A 25,170-nucleotide genomic window follows, 5' to 3' on the forward strand; every position below is an offset into this window, starting at 1 on the left:
CGTCACTTGGAGTGTTTCATTACAGCTGTAGTGACGAGTGGCCCCTGCCCCAGGGATCCGGGGACGGTGACAGCCCAGCCCTGCCCTCAGCACTGAATTCCGGCTTCTGTTTTCTCCAAAACCAACACGTGTAACCGCTCATTAACTGTTCTATGGAGCGCACAGCCTGGCGGCTGCAGGAAGCAGCTTTTTCAGTGCAACCTCAGCAGTTCTGTCCTCTACTGTGACCTGTAAGAGCTATGCTGAGGTTGTCACCTTCGACACAACTGCCAAATGACTTACTAGAGCAAAGGAGTAGTATTTTTTTAATAAATAACTGTAGAACACATGCATTTCAAGTTTTATCGTTATACAATGTCCATAAAAATGCTCCAGAAAAAGAGCATTAACACACATCTGTCATGTCACATACAAGAAGGGTGGGCTGATACTCATTTTCGTATTTCACAGTTTCCCTCAAAAAACCTCGTGGCCCCTCATGCATCTGCTAAGGAAAGTTCCAAGAGAGCCGCACGTGTGCTAGCACAGTCAGACACAAACACCAAACGCATCGTGCTGAAACAGCGCTCTTTGTCTTCAAACCAGTAACTGCCTCCAGCATTACACTTTGACATCTATTTCCTTTAAAGATAGCCCTTGTTTACTGGAAAATAGCAAATCCCCACATCTTGAAGTTGAGTATTTCATTTAGTCATGTTAACGCTTCCATAAAAATATAGAAATATCCTGAGAAGGCTTTCTCTTTTAAAATAAGTTATATTTTAAAAGCCTAGTTAGAAAAAAGTAGGTGTTGAATGACTGCAGATGGCAACAGCAAAAACTTATGTATTTTTCTCAAAAAGAGGCCTTTGCGTTGCTGGAGGGGAGGGAAGGTGAACTCCAAGCACCTGCCTCGGTCTCAGCTACAACAGACCCGGCCGACAGCAGAACCGAGGGACCGCTCCGGGTCACCTGTCAAACCCCCGGCTCCCCCCGCTCCAGCCCGGCCCCCGCGCTCCCCGACCTGCAGCACTGCCGTCGGACCCTCTGCCCAGCAAACCCCCGTGGGGCCGCTCGCCCCAACAGCGCTCTCGTGGGCAAATGACCATTTCACCACTTCAGCTGTGAGAAGCCTGACAAGCTTGTTGAAATAGGTTTATTTTTACACAATCGGTGCCATCTTGGCTAAATGCGGCAGCCGGGGGGAAACCAGAGCCTACAGCATTTCTCCAGTCAGGGCTCTGCTGTTTGCCATCCTCTTTCACTTCCATTTGAGGAACTGCTGCCCAAAACAATTTCACTTGCTTTCAAAACAGTCGAGAGTCCTTTCCCCTTGCTAGAGTTTGTACTTCCCTTCATTACTCAAAAACACGCACACAAAGCAGCAGCGTCCTCCCTCCCTGGCTAATTCCAAGCAACCGAAAGCAGCAGACAGTAGTAACTGGGCTGAGCTCGCTCTCCCTGCATGAGCTCCTGGATGCCAGGAAGCGAGACCTGCCCCTGCTGAACACCACTGGAAACCAGTAAGGATTGGGGTTTTTATTGTCAAGTGCCCAAAAAAATTTAGTGTTGTTTAAAGATCATTTTTAACTCAAAATCTGCAAAACAAATAGAGTACCACAGCTCTTAGTTCACCATCCCAGTCCCAACCAAGTTTTACAATAATTAAAAAGTGTAGTCAAAGTAACATTTAGCATATAAATCATTTCATGTGACTCCACAGAGAAGTGTCATTTGTAAAATTTCTACTTTGTCCTACAAAGGATCACCGGGAAAGTTAACAATTATACTTTATTTACCCTTTTGAAGAAAATGTTTTGTAAAGCGATCTAGTTCATTCTCAAGGTGAATGGCTTTATTTCTGTAAAACAAACAAAAGCAACAGATTTACTTCAATGTAGTAACATCACAGGTAGAATCAACACACCTGTTTAATTTCTATTCCTCCATTCCTGAAACCAACAGCACTAAGAAAACCTGAACACGAGCTGTGGTCAGAGCCGCGGACGCTGGGAGCGCAGGAGCCGAGCGGGCAGCACAAGGCTCCAGCCGCCTCCCAAACCTCTGCCCGGGCCCTCCCTGCTTCTGGCCTTTTGGTGTTTAACCCGGGAGAGGTTCTGCACTCCCGTGTCGTCCTGCGCTGTGGGGACAGATGTCCATCCGACTGCGGTCGGGGACGCCCGAGGCCAAGATGCAGCCCACAGCCAGGGGAAAGCACACGAAACCAGGGCCGAGGCTGCTGCTAAGTCCCTAAACCACCAATTGCTGGATGCTTCTCTTCTGTAGAGACCAACTACTGGAACTAAGAGCAAAACAATATTGCAGTGAATGACTGAGCAGCGTACAGCTGCTCTCGTGTTCTCCTATGGGGAGGGTTCTTTGGGAAGGTGCCACCCTCATTTACCTGCGCGAGATTATTATTCTTGAGAAAGCCACCTCTCCCATACCATAAACAGAGACAAAGCTAAAGACAATCTAAAGAGTATTTTTGGAGCTTTGCTGATTCACCTATGTCGAAGCATGCATTCATTTAGCTTAACCAGAGCTGTCCAGTTACAAGTAAAGGAAACGTACTGCGGCACACCCGCCTGCCCCGCGCCTGCCCCATTTCCACTGGAAAGCAACAGCGAGCGCCAGCCTCCCTGAATTTGTCCATGGCCGGTCCCCCCCGACTCACCTCAGCTGCCTCGAGTTGCTCTGTATGTTCTCCAGCTGATCTATTTCTTTGGAAAGCCTAGCGATTTCGTTTTCCAGGTTTTTCTGGGTAATATCCACCTGCTGACAGAGCCGAGCAAAGGTAGTGGCCATTTCCCTAAAGGGAAAACAAGTTTGTAATCATGATTTACAGAAGTCTGTGCTATGAAAAAAAGTAAATTAAATTAAGAAGATAGAATAAATAAATCACATAGCATTGCAGTGTACAGTAGAACGCAGCAATCAAACTCTCCAGCTGCTAAGGGACTACAAAACAGCAGAAAGCAGGAGAACTATGTATTTTTTAAAATTAAAAATAGAAACCTTAAGCATACAAAACGCACCTCAGTCTATGCCAACATCATGTCTGGCAATTTTTAATTGAGCATCACCAGGGACAAGTCTGAGATGGGGACTCTGGCACCAACACGTGCTGGAGCAGCAGAGGGACGGGAGCCCTTTGCAGGGTGGCCCTGGACTTGCTCCCAACCTGAGCTCCAAGTCTCTTTCTTACACAAAGGACAAAAGCACCCAGTTACCACCCCGGGCCGGCAACCAGGCTCTCCCACAGGAGAGGAGAACCCTCTTCTCCTCCCTACTTCACCTCCCTGGAGCATTGGTTTGCGTCCAGCTCTTCCATGTCCTCACAGAGACACACGGCTGCTGGACACGGGGATGAGTCTCTTTCCTCTGCTGAAGCTGAACTTTGTATTAGTAAAGAATCCCCTGGGCTAGGCTGGAGAGGTGGTCTGCACCCTGGCGGTTAGAGGTCTCATTTAGCAGGCCTAATTGTCTGAAATAATAATTTCATCAAAACAAACTGTTTCAGCAGGAGAGGCTGAGGGAGACAATCACCCAGACATTACATTGCAGAGACAGGTAGAAATGTATTTGGGAAAGAGACAGAAATGGAACAGTTCATAAAGGCTCTGAAGTTCCCAGAACTGACCCGAACCAACCCCTGAGGCACAACGGACGCTCACAATTAGACGGACTCGGTGCTGGTCCAATGCTCATCTAAAAGCAGAACTCGGCCTCTGCTAGAACCGAGCCGGCTCCCACGTCCTCAGAGCAAGGCGCTGGACAAGGCCTACATCTGACAACTAACTCTCACACGTACACGGGCATGTCTGTGTGGATCTTTTTAGGAAGTTATTTCAAATTCTTGTAAAAGTTCCTCATAATAAACGCCGCGGGACACCACAGCTGCCTTCCCACACCAGGTACAGCCAGTCCCCAGGCCAGGACACCACCGGCAAACAGCGGTGTGATACTTACTGTTGCACCTGATGGCTGCAATTAGCGCTGGTCAGACTGACGATCATCTGCAGCTTTTCAGTAGCGTAGTTGACAAACTGCTGTTTGAAGGCTCTCTCTTTTGCTTTAGTGGTCCAAGTCAATCTCTCATACAGATACAACAACCCGTACATACTTAAGGAAAGAGAGATGAGCTTCCAGCCTATTGTTCTCCAAATCTGAAAAAGAAGATTCTTCATTAGCTTAAGTAAGTTGCCCACAGAATAAAATCTAATTCCACCCATGTTTTTCATCATCTTCATAGCCCTTTCACCAAACTAGTTTAAGAAAATGTATTATTTCCATACTATTCAGCAGAGAAATATAGCTGTAATCAAATGAGCTGGTGCCCCCGTAGCACGGAGAATCTGCAGGGTACAGAAGCCTCGCTGCTTTTTAGCGAAGGAGGAAGCAAAGCTCCCACTAAATCCAAACCTAATGAGGCACCATCAAATCATCCTCTAATTCAGAAACTGAACGCAGACATATGGCATAGAGAGTAGGTCCAACTATGCTCAGAGTAATTAGACTAATTTTTTCTCTACAAACTGATTGCGGGTATCCAGTGTACTACACGTGCTCTTCTGGCCTGGTGTTACGAAGTCCATCACACACTTCATGTTGCACCCCAAACGGGAAACACCAGCTTAACCTTTGCCATCACTTCTAGTAGAGGGAATGTTGCTAATACTACTTGCCACTCCGCCAACAACGATGATGCTCATAGAGGTCCGCGACGTCAGCGAAGCTAAACTCATAACCAAAGGAACCATGAACTCGTCGTGCGAGACGCTCTCCGGCGTTGCGGCAGGAAGGCTGGCGGCAGACGGGGTGGTAGCTAAAGGACGAGGGATCTACGAGAGTGGAATATGGCAGCCTAAGTAAAACACATTAAGGAACTACACAGCAGACTGGTCTTATTTTATTTTCATATATTCAGGGTGTGATTTACTTTAAGGAAACTCTTTGGCACAGAAACCTCAACAACGCTCCTGATAAGCAGTGGAAGTTGTGAGAGCCCTTTGCCCAACAGGGGACTGGGTTAGAATACGGGTTCTGCATAGGACTGGCTCTGTTGTAAGGACCCAAAAGTTATCAATTAAAAAGTTATCCAAAGGCTTCAATCCAAAATAAAACAAAAGTCAGATAACAGCTACACAAATTTTAGGAAAGGCTTTTTGTTCCATTCTAACCCTGAATATAATCCAATAAAGACAACTCTCACTAAAAACATTTCACACAAAGGAAGTGGGGGAAAGGAACAGCAAGCATGTAAACAGTAGAGGCAAATCCAGTAAAAATCAATATATTCTCATCAAGGTAAAACAAGGCACTTCAAATGTCAGCCCAGTCTCTGAAGCACTCACTTGTAAGTTTGGATCTGCTAGTCCCAATAGCACTCTCTGAGCTTGTTTAGGACCCAAGAAGCGGTTGACAAGCGAAGACCATCCCAAGGAAAAATGGAACATGATATCCTCTTGAAAATCCGCACACAGACTATGACAGTTTAGATCGTAGCTGAGGTCAAACCTCCTGCATGGAATCAGCAAGTGGAGCTGATTCTGAACACCAGAAGGCAACAACGGTTTCAGATTTTCTAGAAATAAAACAGATTAGTGAAAATGAGTTAACATTAAATGCTTTACATCATATTCACAAGTAGCATCCTTGCACTGCTGAGCAGCTTTGTGAACTATAAGATCTAAACTGACCAAGTATCTTATTTATGTATTTATTTGTAAAACTGGTGGGCATTTCAGAAGTATTGATCCTAATAGAGCAGGCAAATTATTGCTCTGATAAAATAATCATGCAAAATCAATCGATAAAGCACTGCTTCAAAAATTGATCAAATTAACTGAAAGGCCTCTACCAATGGTGAAAAGATAATTATGAGCTAAGAAAAAGTTGGTTTATCCAGCAGTTCTGTGGCACCATACAGAAAAGGCAACGTTATTGTGTAAGACAACAGAAGGATTTGCGATCTTGCTCTGAATCCTTTATTACCAGAAACAGATCAAAAGAGAGAGATGGATAAGCAATTGAGTTACTACTTATTAAAAAAGTGCAGAAATACTTTGTGAAACTGTCCTCTTTTGTGCTCAGAATCTGGAGGGATGTAGGGAGTGGATTATACTTCAGAAATATTATCTGACAATGTATTTCATGTATCTGTTGTGGAAGCCAAAGGTTTAAATGGGTTTACAAATGGATTAGACGAGTTCCCAGAGGACAGGTCCACTACTACCTGCTTAAGCCATTAATCCAGACACAGTATCTTGGCTCAGGGGTCGCTGAACTGGGGACGGATCTCTGTATTTACCCTGCTTCGTTATTCTTCTCCCCACGCACCTGTTACTGGTCAGTATCAGAGACGGGCTACTGAGCTGAACACACACTCCGTCTTGATCTAGATGGCTTTTCCCTTATCATTTTGAAGTGTTAACATTAAATCACCATCAGAAAGAAAATTCTTTCAAAAGCAAGTTTTCTTCAATTGTCTTCCTTTAAACAAGAAGTCTGAGCAGTCCTCCTCCCCCATCTTACCGATCATCTCCTGCTGGGACTGATGCATCGCCTGATTGACTTCACTGGAGCAACGATCAGCCAGGTTCTTTCCCAAACCGTTTTCTATATGTTTGTTCAGCTCCTGAAGTTTTATAAAGAATATATGCTCATCAATTTATATTTAGCTAATCAACTGCATTATACAGCGCAGAGCTATGTTAAACACTAAGCATTGGTATTTACAGTGGAAAGAAAAGCGTGTTACCATGGAACTACCACGCTTTTAAATTGCACACTGTGACTGGAAACCTAACTGAAGTGACACAGGAGAGATCCTTCCAGGACTGAAACCACTAAAAGGGATAAGAGGTCTGTATTTTCAATAAACTGTGACACTACTGAGTGTACCACTGTGCCCTGCAAAGCCTTTGCTATCGTCATTTGGTGGGAGCCAATGCCACTGCTCTGCACAAAGACAAGCCGAGCCCTGGGCCCACAGGGAGGTTTGTTCTGGGCACTTTGCAGAGCGGGGGCAGCACCAACCACCCCGAAAACCCAGCGCTGCCGGGCGAGCAACGCGGCTCCGACCAGCGCGGGTTACGGCAGCTCACTCAGCAGCAGGAACAGCTGAGCGTGAGAGGCCAAAGATGAACCTTATAGGCCTAAGTTCCTTTAAAATACTGAGTCTGAGCAGGAATTTCTAGAAGTTTAATAAAAACTGCCTTTTTTCTTTAATTTTTTTTTAAAAAGTGTTAGGCATTTGCAAGCTCATTCTGGTTTTGGATCTATTTCATTTTAGGAGTAGTGAAAATTGTTTATGTAAGGTCTTTATTCACTGGAAGTGAAAACTACAAAGCAGGATGTCAGCAAATTAAAGTTCTGGTAACAACTCTAGTGAAAAGACAGTTAAAACCAAAAGTAATTTTGTTTCAAAAACAAAGTGGAAAATATTTTCAACCTTTTTCAGTTTTAGATAAACAGAGATATGTGCATGTCAGAAAGCAAAAATCCTGCAATGCTTTAACAAAGTGTCACATAAAATGCTACGCAAATTATGAAAATACAGAAGGAGAAATTAAGGGAAAGACAAAGAGCCTGGCTTCAAACGATGCCAGAGAACTTACTGTCTTATAGAGCTTCAATACTTGAGGAGAAGGGTGAAAATCTGAGTAAAATTCATCAACTAAAACAGAAAGTCGGCAAATCTCATCAGTCATGGCAGAGGAGACCTGGAAGAACATGGCAAATAACATAAAACGTTTCTCCTGCCTTTTCCAGTCAGAGTGAAAACAGATCACTGCATTAACTGTTACAATAATTGATTCAATGACCTGACAGGAAGGATTGCTGTTTTGAGGTGGTTTTTTTTGGTTGGTTTGGTTTAATATTGGAAAAGGGATGTACTAGACATTTCAAACATACTTCATATGGTGGGTGGGCACCTAAACGAGCCACCTCACAGAACAGTCAACGGTGGAACCTGGAAGGTTTTTCACATCACCATTACTTACTTTACTTTCTACTTCCTCAGTAACACGTTTGATTTTTTCCTTAGTATCTTCTGTCAAAACGTTGAGTTGATTTCGAACAAAGTCCAATCTGTCCTTCTGATCTTCTCGCTCTTCCATGGAATGGACCCTGGCAGAGCAGAAAGGAATCACCATCACCAGCAGGAATTCTTCCTGGAGCAGAACAAGCCCCACGACCAGGCAGGGACCACCTGGCTGAGGGTTCACTGAGCAGCCAAAAAGAATCCCAAGCGACACTGGCTGAAGGAAGCAGAAGCACCGCTTCAGAGTGACCGCAACAGAGATATTCCATTTACAGGCACGTTTAAAGGATGCACTGAGCGAATATAACCCAAATTCCTTGGTTGTGATGTATTTAGGAAAACAGTATTTGGAGCTGGAATTGTTACCATAATTACAATGGAAAAAAGTGGGAGCAGTCTATCCTGATTTCAAAATTTAATAATGGATAAATCTGATCAGACTGTCCTACTGCTGCTCACCAGCACCACTCAACTATTCCTTAACAGCGACAGGCTCTGACAACCTGGCAAAGCAAAGGCACAGACAACTCTCTTCAGAAGTCCCTGATCTATCATTGAAGTAAAAATTGCCTAAATTCTAGAGGAGTTATATCTTAAAGGGCCAGCAGAAACATCAAACGGCAACTCATATTAAGAGGGGCCACTACAGAGGATTTGACAGGTTGACTGACAGAAAAAAGTAGAAAATCAGAATATTTTCAAACATTTCACAGCGTGTTTTCATAGGATCTGACAACGTGAGACAAGTTAGTATGTAAACACGCATTCAGAAGTGTGTTTGACAGGCATAGTGGAGTCTGTTGAAACATAAAGACACACTTTTAATAGAAGAAGATGGACAGAAAGGATTAAACACAACAGCAAGTTCATCGTGTATGAGAGAGATAAGAGGTAGCAACAAAAGTGAGGGGAAAAAACCATACAAATGTAAACCTCAAAGAACATGTGAAACTATCAGCCAGAGCTGCTATGATTAGCACTAAAAGGACTACAAGAGCGAAGAGAAAATAAAGATAGTTAAGATATTTATTTGGAAAGGGCAAGAGGCTGAGCCTCTGTTAGTGGGGGCTCTTCTCACCCCTAACAGTGAGTATTCTAAGCCATTGCAAATTGAAGTTCATCCTCTTATTTATTTTTTCAGTTAAGAAAAAAAAAACACTTATGTCAGGCAGGCCCAAACACTTCTGCAATGTTGGATACGGCCAGAAAAACTTCACACTTCAAACAGTTTTGAAAAAATATTTGAAAACCCAGAGACTGCCTTAGGAACTGTAAATCAGTAATGAAGAATAACAAAATCAACCGAGATCCCCAGGCAGAAGTCACAGACCAAGGACAAGACGAGACGATCTTTCAAGGTCCCTTCCAATCCCTAACATCCTGTGATTCTGTGTGAAGACTGAGTGGTGCAAGTGAGCAGCAGTAAGACTGACACACCAGAAAAATTCCCTATTTCTTATCAAGCAAGAAAAGTGAATTTTAAAGTCCATAATGGGCCAAGATATCACCGGCATAGAAACGGCTCCTCAGAGGATCTGGATGAACCGAAGCCAACCAGCTTTCCAAGCAACCTACCTTTTCTCCGCTGCTGCTACGTTTATGGCGTCCATAATGTTTTTCACAGTATCTATTATCTGTTTAGCTCTGATAGTGTGCTGTTCAAACTTGGTTTTCACGGCTGACTGCGAGATACACTCCTGCGAGGGGCCCAAGCCACAACACATTACTGCAATTCCATGCCAACACAGTCAGGAATTTCACTCTCAGAAAGCACATGCTGCTAATTTTACCATGAACTTAAACCAACGGGAAATAAAAAGAGAGAAAGCATATAGAAATTAAAGGACAACAGAACTGAAATCTCAAAATGAGTCTACAGCAGCAAATCTGTACCTTCATGTTGATTCACAGTAATGTGCATAGGTTTTAATTATTTTAAAATAAACTAATAAAGAAAAAAGAAAACTCAGATGAATACATAAGATAAATCTAGCTCCTCAGAATATTTTCCAAACTATATCTTCAAAATTACAAATGTCTAACATGACTGCTGGCAATATTGCCTAGCTTCAGTTTTCTTTCTTGCAATAAATATTCGCAGTTTCAAGAAGCAGTTCTGTCAATAAAATCTGCCATGCTCATGTCAACACTGAGCCTTCAGGAACAAAATACATGATTAGGAATAAGAAATAAAGATTTTCTCACAGGATAAAAAAAGAAGTTAAGCTTAGTTGCAGATTACAGGTGTTAAATGAGTAGAGAACGCTCTAAAGATAAAATTTCTATTCAATCTGCAATCTTGAATATTGTACAGCGATTCAGAAACTACAGGACACTGACTGAAAAGATACATAAATGTTCGATGTGGGCAAAAGCAAATCAACTGTGATAAGCCATAAATTAAGTCTTTGACCTTTTTTCAAGCGAGAGTTTTGTAGCCAATTAAATGTTGCTGGTGCTCAACATGCGCTAAGTCACCACAAAGTAGCACCATCTTCTGTGTTTGAGGGGAAGAAAACAAGCAGCGAGCTTCCTTTTACCAAATCTGTGAGGTTTTTAAACTGTCTTGCACCTCTGGATGCACCTTTCACAGCACAAACAAGCTGAGGTTGCTTTTAGACTTGCCTATGACCTGAGCATATGGTGTAATAACACATTTCAGCTATCTAAAAACAATAGATCAAAACAAAATAAACAAAATGAATAAAATATTCCCTGTTCCTCGATGAAGCAGATCTAGAAATCAGCAATGAAAGGCCAGAGTTTCATTAATATCAGCACATTGTAAGAGCTAGACTAGACACAGAAGAAAGAGACTTCCCAGCATTAGTGTGCGGTAGATAAAAGGATGACAGTCACAACACAATCAGAAAATCCGAGTTAGAGCACTAGGAAAAACACAAAGGTTAGTTAAACGACTGGGAAAGGGGGACAGCAGCAGCTTTGCTGTTAGTCTGTAAATAGGTATGCATCAAAACAAGGAGAAAAGGCAGGTTTCAACAGCATAACCAAAACCAGTTACCTTCCAGCCCACTTCCAGTACAGTAAGCGCTCCGCTCGCTGCCTGCCCGCGGCAGCAGGGAAGGGCTCGGCAGTACCGCACTAATTCAGGCTGTGTTATTCACTCCAACTTACAGCCGAATGACTGTTCCGCCCTGGCTCCCTCCTCCCCACACCATTGCTGTTGCCAGTTTTCTGAAGAAACTTGGGAAACATGACAGCAGGCACAGCGGGGTCTGGTTTTACGCAGCATATCCCCTAAGGACGACTGCACACAGGGCACTGTGCATGTGCTTCGCTGTTTCCGCAAGGCATTTCTATGTATATCTCATTGTAAGATTTCGCAAAAAAAAATACACATACTATTTTCTGTTATTCCACAACATAAAAATTCAGAATTGATCCATTAATCCAGCCCTTTCAGGCTGCATATCTTCCTTTCTTTGTTGTAATACAGCTGATACACATAGTAACAGCACTTTTTAAAAATACGACATGAATCTCTCAAATCTGAATTTCATCACTGCTTACAAGTGCTTCTAGCAACACCTAAACCAGTTTTTCTTTTAGTAACTTTAACTACCCTGTGCTTTGCAGAAGAACATGCTATATAATTTTTTGGAATGTCTTCTGCCCTCATGCAAATGTTTACAGAAATGTAGTTACAAACCTTTTAAAAATGTTCCATCTTTTTCCCATGTCACAACAAACTAGCACTGATGGGTTGTTTCTGTATTATTTTTATACTCTTGCTATACCAAGCTCCTTTCAGTCCTGGGATGGACAGGATGTTCCATCCGGGAACTGATGCTAAAATCAGGAATGTGGATATATTGGAGAAGTAACGGTTCCTTCCCTGAGCCCTCGTGGAAAAGAAGAAGCCGTCCAATTTTAGTGAAGAGAAAAACAGGGCGAGAGAATCCAGGAGGAGCAAAACCAGCAGATATATCCAGTGGGAACATGGATTGAGTGGATGGGTTTATAAATGAGGTGATGAGGTAGCTGAGAGATGTGAACTGGGTGAAAAAGTGCAGGAGACGTTTGGAAACTCTGAGCAGGGCACCTGAACAGGGACAAGGAGCTGAAGGCAGGACAGACAGACAGAGGCAGAGAAGGGGTCAGTGTCTGACAAGGGCAGACAGCAGCATCTGTGCTCTTGTCCCTTCGCTTTCACAGACTGGAGCATAGTCCAAGAGTCTCAGGACTTGTATTCAGGGCTGTGCAGCACCCAAACCAGGTCTGGCAGTGCATAGAGCACAGAATCAAGTAGGATTTCATTCCCAGACTGAACACAGAAAATTCTACCTGATGTATGATATTCTTCATTAATACATGAGCTGGTATAGCCTAGTGTTGTAAATGTAACTGACACCAGCAAACTCACGTCATCAGTCGCTTTATCAGCTCAAGTGACAGTCATTGGAGTATTCGGTCTGAAGATTTCAGATCTGGTGAACCATTTAGGTATCAACCTTGCTTTAAAAGCAAATAAAATGCCATTATAGCTTAAGAAATTGCCCACAAGACCTGAATGTGCTGCAACATCAGACACTCAAAATATAAGTTACTTTGGCAATCTTAATTTAGCACGTGTTGTCATGCTCTTTAAGTGATGTGATCACACTCCTATTCCAAGCCATTCATTATGATTTCAGGATGAAACACAGCCAAGCAGGGGAAAACATCACAGAATCCACGCTCACTGTGGGAGTCAGAAGGTTTGCAGCAAACCAAACGGAAAATGTAAAAGAAGAAAGAAGATGTTTTAATGCCATTCAGTGCTGTCACAGAACTGGTTTTTGTTCCTGCTTCTGCCAAAGAAACGTGTCATGTCTGTGACCACGTGATGGATGCTTCTCATTTTGGTGGCCAACTTGAGACTGTGGCATCTGATTTACAGATGTGCTGAGCGCTCACAGCATCACATGATTTAACAAGTCATCCATCCATCTTCATCTTAAAATATCCAAAGTGCTGATTTTGTCAAAAAAGCTTTTGATACAGTACATGATAAAGTAAGTTAAAGAACAATAATTGATTTAGAAGCTCAATTTCCACTTTCTTCCTACGGGTTGAAAGTTTCCTACTAAAGCTCTAAGGACAAAAGTTACAAACAAAAATTTATGTTTGGCTACCAGGAGAGGCAAAAGCAAGAAATTTCATGCCTCATGGACTCAGGCCCTGCTGGTATTCTGAACCAGTCACTTCGACAACTCAGTCATCTATCGTAAGATTATGGATAAGGATTAAATTTAAACTTCAGTCTGACATTTTCTTGCTTATGCAAGACAGAATCAAGCTGTTGTTTTAACACCTTTCTGATATACACACATAATTCCTTTACTTGGTTTTGCTAAAGTCAAATGGGCTTGCTTGTAATGAGAGAAGAAATACTTCTCAGAGGCAGTTTGATTTTTTTTAAAATATACTGAGCAAGGAATTACTTCTTCAGGCATGCGAGAGCCGTCCTGAGCATTGTTCAGGCCCATGTTGTGTGATATAAACCAAAACCATCAAGGCATATCCAAAATGCCTCCTTAAGATATCCAAAAATGGCTTTAATTAGAGTTATCAAATTCATCAATACAAATAGAACCTATCACAAAAAACCTACTCAAGCCCCTAGCCAGTCCTACTTCTGAAGAAACTGTGAAGTCCAGCTATGAATACAGGGAAACAGAGGGTGAAGGATGGATTCTGTACAGCAACAGGGATACAAACATAGTGTTAGTGTTCAGGAGTATCAGAGCTAAGAGGTGGATAATGGTGATAATTTCAAAACTCTGGCTTTAAAATCGCAAGTAAATATTTAGATTTACATTGATTGGTGAAACAGACTTTCTTACTATTTATGTCCTGAATTACAATGATTCATTACAATACTATAACTTCAGAGAGAAATAAGGCTTAGTACACAGCAAATATTTCGCATCTCATGGTTGTAAGTGATACACTCCTTTCTAAGAGCACCATCTCTTTTCGTATTGGTATTGAGATCTCAAAACACAAGCTATGAGTCCAGTTTTGGTCCCTTTCCACACTGAACAATACTTATTTCTAAAAACTACCTGCTGTTCAAGGTGAGAACAGATGAACAGAGCCCATGGACAAGGCAATGCTGTCACATGGTTTGAATACCTTACACTCCACCTGTTAACATGAGTTACATTCAGTAAAATTAAGCTAAGCTACCTTTGCATTGAAAAACAGGCAGTCTACAAAGCCCATCATAAATACCTCAAATATCTGCTCAAAATGCTGAAATTCTTGGAATCTTGTTTGAAATCCTTCAGCAAGGGCTCCACCTGTGAAACATAACGGATGATAAGGGAGAGAGCAACACCTCACAACAGTGACTGTATATTAAATACTATTGTTTATCAGGTTTTATGATATTTTTCTGTATTTGAGGAAAAGCAAGAGTTCCTACACACCACCCTCCGGCATTCCTTGGGCCTTCTGTCTCCTGGCACTCAGAACTTCTTTTGCTGAAACAAAAAAGATGCGATTCCTCGCTTCTACAGCATCAATAACTTTGAGCTCATCAACTAGAAATGTCAGACAGCGCTCCATGTGCTGCCTGCGTACCTAAGGAAAAGGTAAAAAGCTCATGAGAAAAAAGCAAAAATTGAGTCATCATCAAATCAGAATGTCAGAGTCAGAAACAGATACTGAACAGCCCCTTAGATGGCAGCTGCCTTCTCACCCTACTGATGCTTGCAGCAGCTGCCTTCACCCATCTAAACAGCCCTGGAAGTAACGATACTTTCTTCTGTGACTGTCGGTATTTATGTCAGTTGGATATCTCAGTCAGTTACTGGGGTAACCACTTCATTCCCCTTTTACAGAGAAGGAGGTGTCACTTGGTTGCTATTGGGCAGACCTGCAGAGCACCCCAACCTGTTACCATCCAGTACTGCACTTCACCAGCTGCTCTGTGCAGATAAAAGTGTGAAATGTGTGCCCTTGGGCTGCATTACCCTCACAGGAACAAAAGAACATTTTAAACAAGCTTAACTGTGAAGGAAAAAGGTTCTAAACAAGCTTCCTATTGTATTACCTGCCTGCATATATTGTAGTTTGAACTGCAGGTTGCTTTTTGCTCTGAACAAGAAATAACTGATTTCCATTTTCTGACCAAATAACTTATCCTTTTATTAAAAAGACAAAGCTGGTGTTTACGTATTAACAACCATATTACCTAGGTAATTTAGCATGCTTTTATGCATATGGATTCTTTATAAATACATATAGATATTAAAATCAACCAAAATAAGAGCCATGAAGTCACTCACATCTTCCATATATTCTGGTTCTGATGCGGAAGCATCCCATCTATTATTCAAGATGAAGATGTTCGGCTTGGAAAGTCGTTCATTCACTTTATGGAAAAAATGCTTCTCCTGAGAATTAAAGCACAAACAGAAAACTCCCTAGAAATCCAAAGCAGAGTCACACATTCTTATGTAACAAATTCTGAAGTTTTTTTAAAAGTTTCCTATTAGAAAGGATTCATTGGCATTAAAACCCACAGATAAACAACACAAAGGCTTAAGATAGTTCAAAAGTCATCAAATGTCTTAACATTGATGCCAATGCTAAAAGATACTGCTAAAAATAGGTACAAATACAAATCGAGACAACTTCCAGAACAAATAATTTAGCAAAACCTGGAAAAGAAAGTCAGTTTTTCTATAGATCTATCACGTCTTTCTTTTACTGCTTTCACTCTTATTATCACAAAACTTCATCTCCTTTGATACTCCTGGCCCTCTGTTAAATTTGCTTGCAGTTGTGTGACATTCAACATATCGTTGGGGAAGAGAGAAAAAAAAATTAACACATAAAACACGACTGTATCTGTTCGTTTAGTTTTTTAAATAAGATGCTTGGATAAAACTACAAAGTCTTCTGTATTTGAACTACCAAGAAAAACTCTCCAGAAAAACATCCTCTGACTCAGGGGTATCAAACTCATACATTTATACAGTCCTAAAATTACATTCGGCCTGCTGAAGGCAATCGCAAGGCTGATGTGGCCCTGGTGAAAATGAGTTTGAGACCCCTGCTCTAACTGTATTCTTGAAATGGGCAACGTCAGCTTGAACGGCAGACAGTTACATTTCCTGCATGAGGATGCAATGGCTTGAACCACAGGAAAAAAGTCATTGCTGAATGTTTCAATTTTAAAAACAAGACATACAGGCACCTGCTATTTTCATAGTCATAATGGGTAAGTCGCGATGGAGGGAATGCCCCATCAGCACAGCTCAAACAGAAGAGATCTCTCTGCTGCCATCGGCTTTTTGAATCTGTGGCAGGACACCACCATGTATCCTGGACATAACACTGGAGATACATTAGTTTCCACCAGCCGGGGAATAAGTACGTATAAACAAGATTACTGTTGCAGAAATAAGGACCTTGTCTGAAAAGAATTTATAAGGGAATAGTAGAAAAAGCCCACGTTTATGCAAAAAAAAAACAACCCAAAACTGTGGTTGTGTAGTAGCTGCCAAGCATTCTCAAACCTGCCACAGTAAGAGGCAAAAATAACACTTAAGGCAGATGAGAACATGGTTATCACATGTTCTACCTGAAGGACAAACTTGTATAGATGAAGAGAGAAATTTGCCACAATGCAAAGCAAAATACAAATGCTTTAGAGCAGTTACATAATTGTTAAAGGCAACTTCGTTTGTGTCTACAAGGCTGAAAAAATTTAAAAGGAGAAAATAATAAGAGGGCTCTTTAATAAGCCACAGCCTCAATCATGGCTAAGATCAACTTCCTTTCCCCCCATACACACCCCAGATACTCGTTATTCCCAGATTCTAGTAATTACAAGGATTTACGGACAGGCATGGCAACCAAAAAAGCTCAGCAAGACTTTAATGCTTTGAACAAACTGCAAGACTAACCTCTTTCTATATAGCAGCTTTCAGCCGTGCGAAACAAGGAGCAAAGATTGGCCAAAAACCACATTAAAAAGCAGAGCAGCACTTCTGTGACTGGGTGTTAAGGATCAGACAAATACAAAATTAACAGAATCTTCCAGCAGACATACAGCCTATTCCTTTTGCCTGCATATTTACTATCTCAGTCAGATTGTTTTTAATGGTTCATTCATCCAGATCAAATAAGACAACCAGATCAAATTTGGCCTTTCCTCTGTTACTTCATTACACCAAACTGAAATCTGGCACACAGGTCTCTAACGTTTCCATGGTTTTATACAGTAACAAGATGTTCACTAAAATCCAATATTTGTCTTCCCTTTTTTAATTGAAAAATAAAACAACCTATCATATGCACATAATGAAAACAATTTCTAGACCCCCCTCCACACTAAAAGACAAAAAGTGTCCTTCACACAAGATAATGGAGAAGATAAAGCCATAGTTGTGCGACATCATCTCTTTGCCTTGGCTGTTGTCAGAATCTTCTTTCTTTTCCTTTTAAATCACATCTCTTTTGTACTTGAGTATTTGTGGATTTGGCTCAGAAGACAGAAGGTCACATTTTTAAACTCATTTTATGTTCCCAGATTTCTATCAAACTATTCTAATTTGCTAGAATGCAAGGAAATACTGTCGCTGCACATTCAGTTCCTTACTGTATTAAAATCACCTCAAAAATTAGAAAGTTCAGATTCTGCACACCACAACTATGCTCAGAGCAATCAGAGCATTTCATTTGTCTACAGTAGGCTCAATAGAAGTCTTCTGGAGATTTCTCAGTAGCATTACACTACATTCTGGCAGTTACGCTTCCAATAACTTCGAAACCTTATATTGATATTGTCTGAAGTCACAATACTTAGTTTAATCAAAACTGGAGATCACTACAAAATTAAAGCAAATCTCTGGTCTTGTATTTTGAGTCTCACAAGAGCTCCTTTGGCCACCTTACATGCTCTCCTTCTACAAGTCACACGATATTTAGCCTGCAAAGTATACAGAAGTCTTCTCTCTCTTGAAACAAGGCTTTATAGAATAAAGGTGTTAAAATATCTTCAGCTCTCCACACTGCACAGAATCATGCAACATGAGTGCTTATTGACAGCAACTTCTTCAGAAGAAACACAGTCCGATGAGGGCAACCTGTGGCACTTGTCCTCAGCACAAAGTGCATCAAAGGAATTCACCCTCTTCTCAGACAAGAACACATGAGGAGCAGGACACAAATTCAACTTCCTTCACCTGCTTTGTGTATTTTACTGAACTTCTGGATATGAAATACTCCATAATTCATTGATAATACAAGTGTCTTCAAGTGACAAATATTGACAAATTGCAAAGCAAGACAAGCACTACATTATCCATTGATCAAAAAAGAAACTGAGATAGAAAGGACAAACGTGATGCTCAAGTCAGAGTAAGCAAAGCTAGTAAGAAACTTGGTTCTCTCTTCCCTAGCGAGGGATACACATTATTTCTTGCCTCCCAGCACCAAATTCTATTTAGAAGATCTAAGTTCAATGGTTCACGGCAGCTTCATAAAAGGTCTAAGAGAAGCCATTTCAGTTATGGAACTGCTGAGTATTTAAATGAAGTACCATAAAATCATTGCATATCGTACCGTGTTCATGAGAGTTGATTCAGAATTGGCAACCAAGACAAACACATCAGCATCTAAGCAGAATTTGTCAATCCAGCTGTCCAGTTCTGTAGTGACATCTGTGCCAGGGCTGTTGAGAATAAAAAATACAAGCTCGTATTTACACAGCAAAGGACTATTTGATTTTTCAAAATTGATAAAAATAGAATGAGATTGCCTAAGGGCCTTGTAAGAAGATACAAAGCTTTATCGCTTTAGACTGACGCTTACCTCAGGCTTACTGCAAACACAGCAAAAGCCAATTACCATTTCACATTTATCAGTCACTCACTCATTGGACCATCTACTCATCCCAAAATGCAGTTTCTAACGAATAAATACGCAAAGCATAACAGCCAAGGGAAGTGACAGGCAGTTAATCAGATATCCAGGCAGTCTCACAGAGTGGTCCACCTCCCTATATCTCAAGTTTTCCATTTTATTTAAACACGATGATTGTTCATAAAATATTTTTCCAGTAATAAAAACCTACTGTGAAGTTATATGCTATGTAAGCTGTGCATAGATTTAATAAGAAATAAAAATGAAGTTTTTTTAAAGTAAGTGGAATATGAAAGAACATCAGGTCATGTTTGCAACACCTCAGTTTCTGCAGGTTCACTTCTCTACTTATGCTTCACCTTTAGCAACCAAGAGTGTGCAGATCAAATCATGCCTTACATAGTATGGATGCAAGGATTCCCTCTCGGCTTCTAGCATTCTTATGCTAAGACATGTCCCCAAGGAGACAGCACAACTGCATAAGCTGAGAAATCCAAAAGTGCCTCAAACCAACCAGCTCCCTGTGGCAGCCAGACTGGTGTTCTCTGCCACTAACACAGGACTCGAGCTTGCACTCAAGAAAATAATGACAAACTCCCACTGATTTCCAAGGTGCAAGATTAGAGATTCAACCAAAAGCACTGCAATTTATCACAACACACTCCGGGTGTTATTTTGCTGCTTATGAAGAAATCATACTTACAGATTCACTCATACTTGAGTGAATTACCACGAAATGCAATCTATATTGATTCACAGATCACCTAACATATTGAAAAAATATTACCAGGTCATACCGCAGTGGCCAGGGATACGAGCATTTGACACAGACAAAGCAACAGGTTTCAGAATTCTTTAAATACACCAACTGTAGGAAACGCTTGCCCAACACAGGCACACATACACAACAGTCATGATTATGTTTTGAGGTCACCTACTACTTTGATATTAGGCACTGCAACTCTTAACAGAAGCTTTTAAAAATGAAGTCCAAATTGCTTATGCTTCACGTGATCAGTTTGAAGCATTTAAAGACAGTAGAAGGGCAAAAGGTTGTTGCTGCAACAACCCTACTCACACTTCCAAACCATTTGTTTTAAAGGTAGCAGTATCCTCAGCCAAAAGCTGGTCCCTTATTCAGCTCAGTCACAAGACACTTGTCTGTTCCAACTGTTACAAGGCCAAAATTAGTGGGGTGATGACAGGCAGCAGTATATACAAAGAACAAACTGTGCTCTCAAAAAAAAGCACCTTTCAATAATTTTGCAACCAAACCATAATCAATCAGTAAACATTTACTAACGCAAAAAACATACCTGTCCACTAAAACCAAATCATCTCTCAACAGGGCACACTTTGACTTGGGCCAAAAGACATGGACGAGACAGCCAGCTTTCAAATCTTTATCCATGTGAAGCGCATGAGCAAGCTGATTGACTGTCTATAAAGAGAGGACAAACATTAACATGCACCACAAACAACTCGGCAAACCAGTTTAATTTGGTTCTCCAACAAACCTGGATAGGACCTATCTGGAACAGGATAAGAGAGTTAATAATTCCTAATGGTGAATATTAGCGATTTTTTAAAAAGCTCTTAGACTCAGCAGCTAAAGAACAAGTTGTGCATTGAAACCTAGATGGGATTTTCTTTGGAGTGACAAAGTGGTATTCTCTACAGGGTTAGAGTGTGTGACACTGAACATCATTGTGAATTTGCCCCAGAGATTTAACACATCAATGTGAGCACTTAAATAAGCTAAGCAATATAAGTCCAAATAAGAGGCATGTTCCAAACCCTTAACAAGTACTCTCAGTTCTATAAAAGTAAATCACTCAACATACACTGTGCTACAACGTATCAGTTGTTTCTCTGAAATATCCAAGGCTCTGAAGTAGACCATGCCAATTTGTTAGTTATTCATTCCTGCATCAGGAACTTAAAAATGCAGAACAAGTTAGCCTTATACTTTTGTTAGACTTGAAATCGTTGTTAGAATACACATCTTTTCAGAAATGGTTACTGTGAAAAGTAGCATTGATCATTCAAGAACTGTACCTTGACACTCTTCTTTTCATCTGATCCTTCTGTCATAAGATAAGCTTTATCTCCATCTGTCCCTTCCACACTGAGAAAGCAGTTGGTTGTATGGCCAATCCCACTAGGAAGCACCTTATCCCACAGCATTGCATTAATTACCGAACTCTTCCCGCTGCTTGTTCTAGGGGAAAAGAAAATCAAAGCACTCTGAGGCCAGTACAGCAGCATTACACGTACCTTTGTTTGAACCCAAACGTGCCCCCATTTCATTGCATCAGACCCACACAGTGGAGGCTGTTTCGGGTGACAGAGCTCCAAGCCAGGGCAGCACAGCTTTCCAGAACAGAATAGGGAGTGTAGGAAAAGTTCATCTGAATAGCAATTTCAAAAATCTTTCTTGGTATCAATACTGCCTAGCCAACCAAGAAAACCTAAATTAACCAAAATGCTGTCGATTAAAAGGAACTATTCACCAACTCAAGATTCTGCAAGAACTTTAAGTTCTCAGTAATGTCCTACTTCACACCGTAACTCTCTAGCCTTCACCCATAAAAATGTGAGGTTTAACCGTTACACAACACTATGAAGTAAGTTACATAGACTATAACTCATTTTAAAGCTAATTCTTCTGGAAAAACATCTCAGTGCCCACTGTACGACATTTTGCAAATACATTAAAAATGTCGGAGGGAGAGCTAAAGTCGCTTTTTCCTGTGCTGAAATTCTGCCCTTCGCAAAAGCAACTTTTATGACACGTCACATTTGGTAAATGGACTCAACTCTCAACTTCTAACTGTGAAAAATCAAGGCTGAGACAAAACTCATTTCTTTTTCCCAGATCCTTTCATTGTTTTCTTTAAACAGCTGAACTATTTTTAGCAAAGTGAAGGTACGGCCAATGTGTTGTACACATTTTTAGCAATACTATTATAAAATTTTTAGAACTAAAACATGAAGACTCATACTACAGAAAAACTATGTAATCACATGCTTAAATTTAAGCACAGAAAAATCAAATTTCCTGAAGCCACACCGACTAGCAGACAGCAGATTAACCACACACATAAAAGCACTTGAAAGCCCTGGAACCATAGTCCTTCAGAAGGACTTCACTATTTTATATCTGAGTTCACATGCAGTAACACAGATTTTCATCACGTTTCCACACCCTCGATATTTTATAGCAACAGAATGACACACCGTTTAGAATGCAGATATTTACTGGAAGTGTTACGATGTAATCAAAATTTCTCACTGAAAACTTAAGACTTTTCTACTCAGATGAGACTGAAATCCAAACCACAACACATACAATCACTGACACATGAACCCCCAGTACTTTTGGTCTAAACACCTGAAAGCATCTCTTTAGAATACTTCTTATGTAGTAACACATTTCAGCTGCAACAAATACATTTAACTCCCTTTTATTCCTGCTGCAAAAATAAAAAGATAGAGCTGAGTTGATCCTAAGCTGACTCAAGTTAAAAATTTTCAAATCCTGAAAAGACGTTCTTTTTAAGAACAGAAGTGAATTTAAATCTCTCATAGCTTTGGAAATGCTACCTAAATATGTGAAAGGTTTGGTCTCTAGTAATAACACCAAAGACTGTAACTAAAACTTTTCCTAATTAGTGATTCAGGAAAGCAGAAATTCAGCTTCATTCAGATTGATCTGTCAGTCGTACAGTCCATTGTTACTGTTACCCCTTATAATAATCACACAGATCTGCCAAACTTATGACACAACTAATAGGGCAAGTGTCTTGAACCGCCTATTTTTCTTCAGCTGCTTATATGGGGAAACAAACAGCTCAAAGTTTAGTTTTTTGGTCCTTGCGATCAAACGCAAAAGTTCTTAAGAGTAACAGTCCAGTAAAACAAAGATACTAAACAAACAAAACCATCACATTAAAAGAAGAAAAGGCGTCCTGGAGAAGACAATGACAAACTCAGACTTTCCTAAGTCAAATAATGGATCTATACAGAATAATAATTTTACAGAGTTTATCAATGAAAAACATATAACAATACATACATAACTAATCTACAGTCATGAAGTCAAAGAAATATCCAGCATCAATTAGATAAAGGTGAACATGGGTATAGCTATTATATTTCAAACAGTAATTTTACAATGAACCACTAATTCCAGTGCATTTAAATTAGAAATACAGTCACTGAGCCCTGCAAGCAAAAAAAAAAAAAAAATAATCAAATTAAGTTCTGGTAATTCTGTTCATTACCTGCCAAAAAATGCCACTTTCATGTGTCTCCGTGACAGCACCTCACCGATGACTGCTAACTTTTTTTTATAAGTCTGTATTTTTGCTAATTCATCTTCTGTTGCTACATGTTCAAGCTCTGGATTCCTGTATGTTGCTACACATAGAAAAAGAATAACATAAAAACAATCGCAGATAGAGTAGATGGGTTAGGATACAAGATACAGATCATGAGTACTTCACACACCAACAAAGATTTGTGTAGGTTGTAATTATACAGCAATAAAAAACCAACACAAACAAAACCCCACTAAAGACACTGATATTAGCCCTTGTCATTTGACAGCTCCACCACAAGCACTTGTGAAATCATGACATAAATCACTGCAGATAAATCAACAGCCTAACTGCTGGATTTAAAATCTATTCAGAACTTGAATGATGCTCCTCAACACGCCTGTGACCACAGACTGCTGCACCCCGGTCCTTGTGACACATGCCTCCCTCCGAAGGGAACACTGGGACCTCACATGGATCCACCAGCCAGGCTGGGTTCTCCTGTCCCTGCACAGCTCACCGGGGCAATGAGCAACCAACGTTGAGTGGTAACACACGTGTCTACACATTGCTAAAATGTCTGATGGTGTAATCAGAAGTTCTTTGCATTACATCATGTGGGTCTACTTTCCAACTGAACAATGGGAGAACCTGTTTGCCCTTCTATGCAAAAGAAACTGCAACAGGACTATAAATGCTGGAGTGGTTAAGCTTTCACCCTGGTGGAAAGGAGGTCAGGCTACCAGCCCAAGTGATGCAATCAGATTTTCATACATGTAACCATTCTAGGCATCCCAGCTAGCCTAAGCTAAAAAAAACAACATCAAATGAAAAATGTGGCTATTTCTGAAGGCATATGTTTACACAAACAGCACACTGATGGACGCCATGCTGTACGTTGTGCTGCTATAAAACATACTGAAAGCAACAGACAAGACCCTTGTGTTTAAGAACACCAACCTTCCACAAACGTGGCTCCTTCGGTGACATAGTCCAGCAGCTGGTCGAAGATGGCAGTGATTGTCTTCTTGGCCAGCACAAAGTGCTTCAGCGGAGAGACGGCAGTGTCTGCCATTGTGGAACTGCAAGGAAAGTTACATAAAAGTGACCGAAGCATCCCATACACCCAGTTACAGGGGAAGTCATGCACTTCTCACCCAGATGTTAAAAACAAAACAAAATAAATCAAAACGAAACTCAAAATCAAAGCCCCAAACCACGACGAATATCAATAAGTTTGGTTTACGCTGGTTCCATTACTCTGGCAAACTCTCCTCCCCTTGCCACACACACCGACAGCGGCTCACGAAGCTCGGGGAGGGATCTAATCTGATTAGGTGCGGGTTGTTCTCGAAATACGAGACTTTCCCCTCAGAAAACGTCGCTCAGAACCTCCCCGCCGCCCGGAGGTCAGCGCTGTCCCCTCGGCCCAGCGCGGACAGGCCCGCGGCTCCGCCCGGCAGGCCCTGCCCCGCCGCTCAGGGCCGGAGCGGACGCAGCGGACAGGGCGCCCCCGGTCCCTCACGGCGCCCCGAGCCGTTCCGCCGTTACCCGGCAACCGCCGCGCCGCTGGCGGGGCCCTGCCCGCCGCCCCGGCTCTCCCCGCCGCTGCCTCCTCCTGGCCCGCCGCCGCCGGGACGGGGGCGGACATCACTTCCGCTTCCGCCTCTCCTCACCCCGCTCCCGGCCTCGCCGCGAGGGAGGGCGGGGGTCCGCCATTTTTACTGAGGGCCCAAGTGGGGGGGCAGCCGCCATCTTCAGCGAGGGCAGAGGAGCGCGGGGAGCGGCGGCTGCTCCTGAAATGGAGCCGGGCTCGTCCCGGGCCGCTGCCCTCGGCCCCGGGAGGAGGAGCTGGGCCCTCCACAGCCCTGCACGCCGGTGGGGCCCGGGGGCAGCCTGCTGTGCTCAAAGGCCGTCCCTCCCTGCGCACCCAGAACG

General features: G+C 41.8%; 1 protein-coding gene across 2 annotated transcripts; it reads right to left on the reverse strand.

Annotated features, from left to right (window-relative positions):
* Positions 1 to 278: 278 nt before the first annotated feature.
* MFN1 (mitofusin 1) lies at positions 279 to 24,939 on the reverse strand. Of its 2 annotated transcripts, none has more exons than XM_065072926.1 (18): positions 24,784 to 24,939; positions 24,193 to 24,314; positions 23,197 to 23,332; positions 20,969 to 21,131; positions 20,227 to 20,351; positions 18,611 to 18,719; positions 15,325 to 15,432; positions 14,464 to 14,617; positions 14,267 to 14,334; positions 9,605 to 9,726; positions 7,989 to 8,115; positions 7,602 to 7,706; positions 6,517 to 6,619; positions 5,337 to 5,566; positions 4,668 to 4,823; positions 3,952 to 4,148; positions 2,657 to 2,791; positions 279 to 1,840 (listed from the first exon to the last, which is right to left on the reverse strand). In XM_065072926.1, the coding sequence occupies exons 2-18, from the start codon at positions 24,305 to 24,307 to the stop codon at positions 1,771 to 1,773; spliced, it is 2,223 nt and encodes a 740-aa protein (XP_064928998.1). In that variant the 5' UTR covers positions 24,308 to 24,314; positions 24,784 to 24,939; the 3' UTR covers positions 279 to 1,770. The 2 variants fall into 2 exon arrangements, with proteins under 2 accessions (XP_064928998.1, XP_064928999.1); XM_065072927.1 differs by lacking the exon at positions 24,784 to 24,939 and adding an exon at positions 24,526 to 24,751.
* Between the last annotated feature and the right edge of the window lie 231 nt (positions 24,940 to 25,170).

The sequence above is a fragment of the Columba livia genome, chromosome 9, assembly GCF_036013475.1.
Source record: "Columba livia isolate bColLiv1 breed racing homer chromosome 9, bColLiv1.pat.W.v2, whole genome shotgun sequence".
Classification (NCBI taxonomy): domain Eukaryota; kingdom Metazoa; phylum Chordata; class Aves; order Columbiformes; family Columbidae; genus Columba; species Columba livia.

Excerpts from the sequence above, each read along its gene's own strand:
- MFN1 (XM_065072926.1), bottom strand. The coding sequence starts at position 24,307 with ATGGCAGACACTGCCGTCTCTCCGCTGAAGCACTTTGTGCTGGCCAAG. Across the intron at positions 7,707-7,988 it reads CTGAGGAAGTAGAAAGTAAA|GTCTCCTCTGCCATGACTGA; the intron begins GTAAGTAATGGT and ends ATGTTCTTCCAG. Across the intron at positions 1,841-2,656 it reads AGCAACTCGAGGCAGCTGAG|AAATAAAGCCATTCACCTTG; the intron begins GTGAGTCGGGGG and ends TTTGTTTTACAG.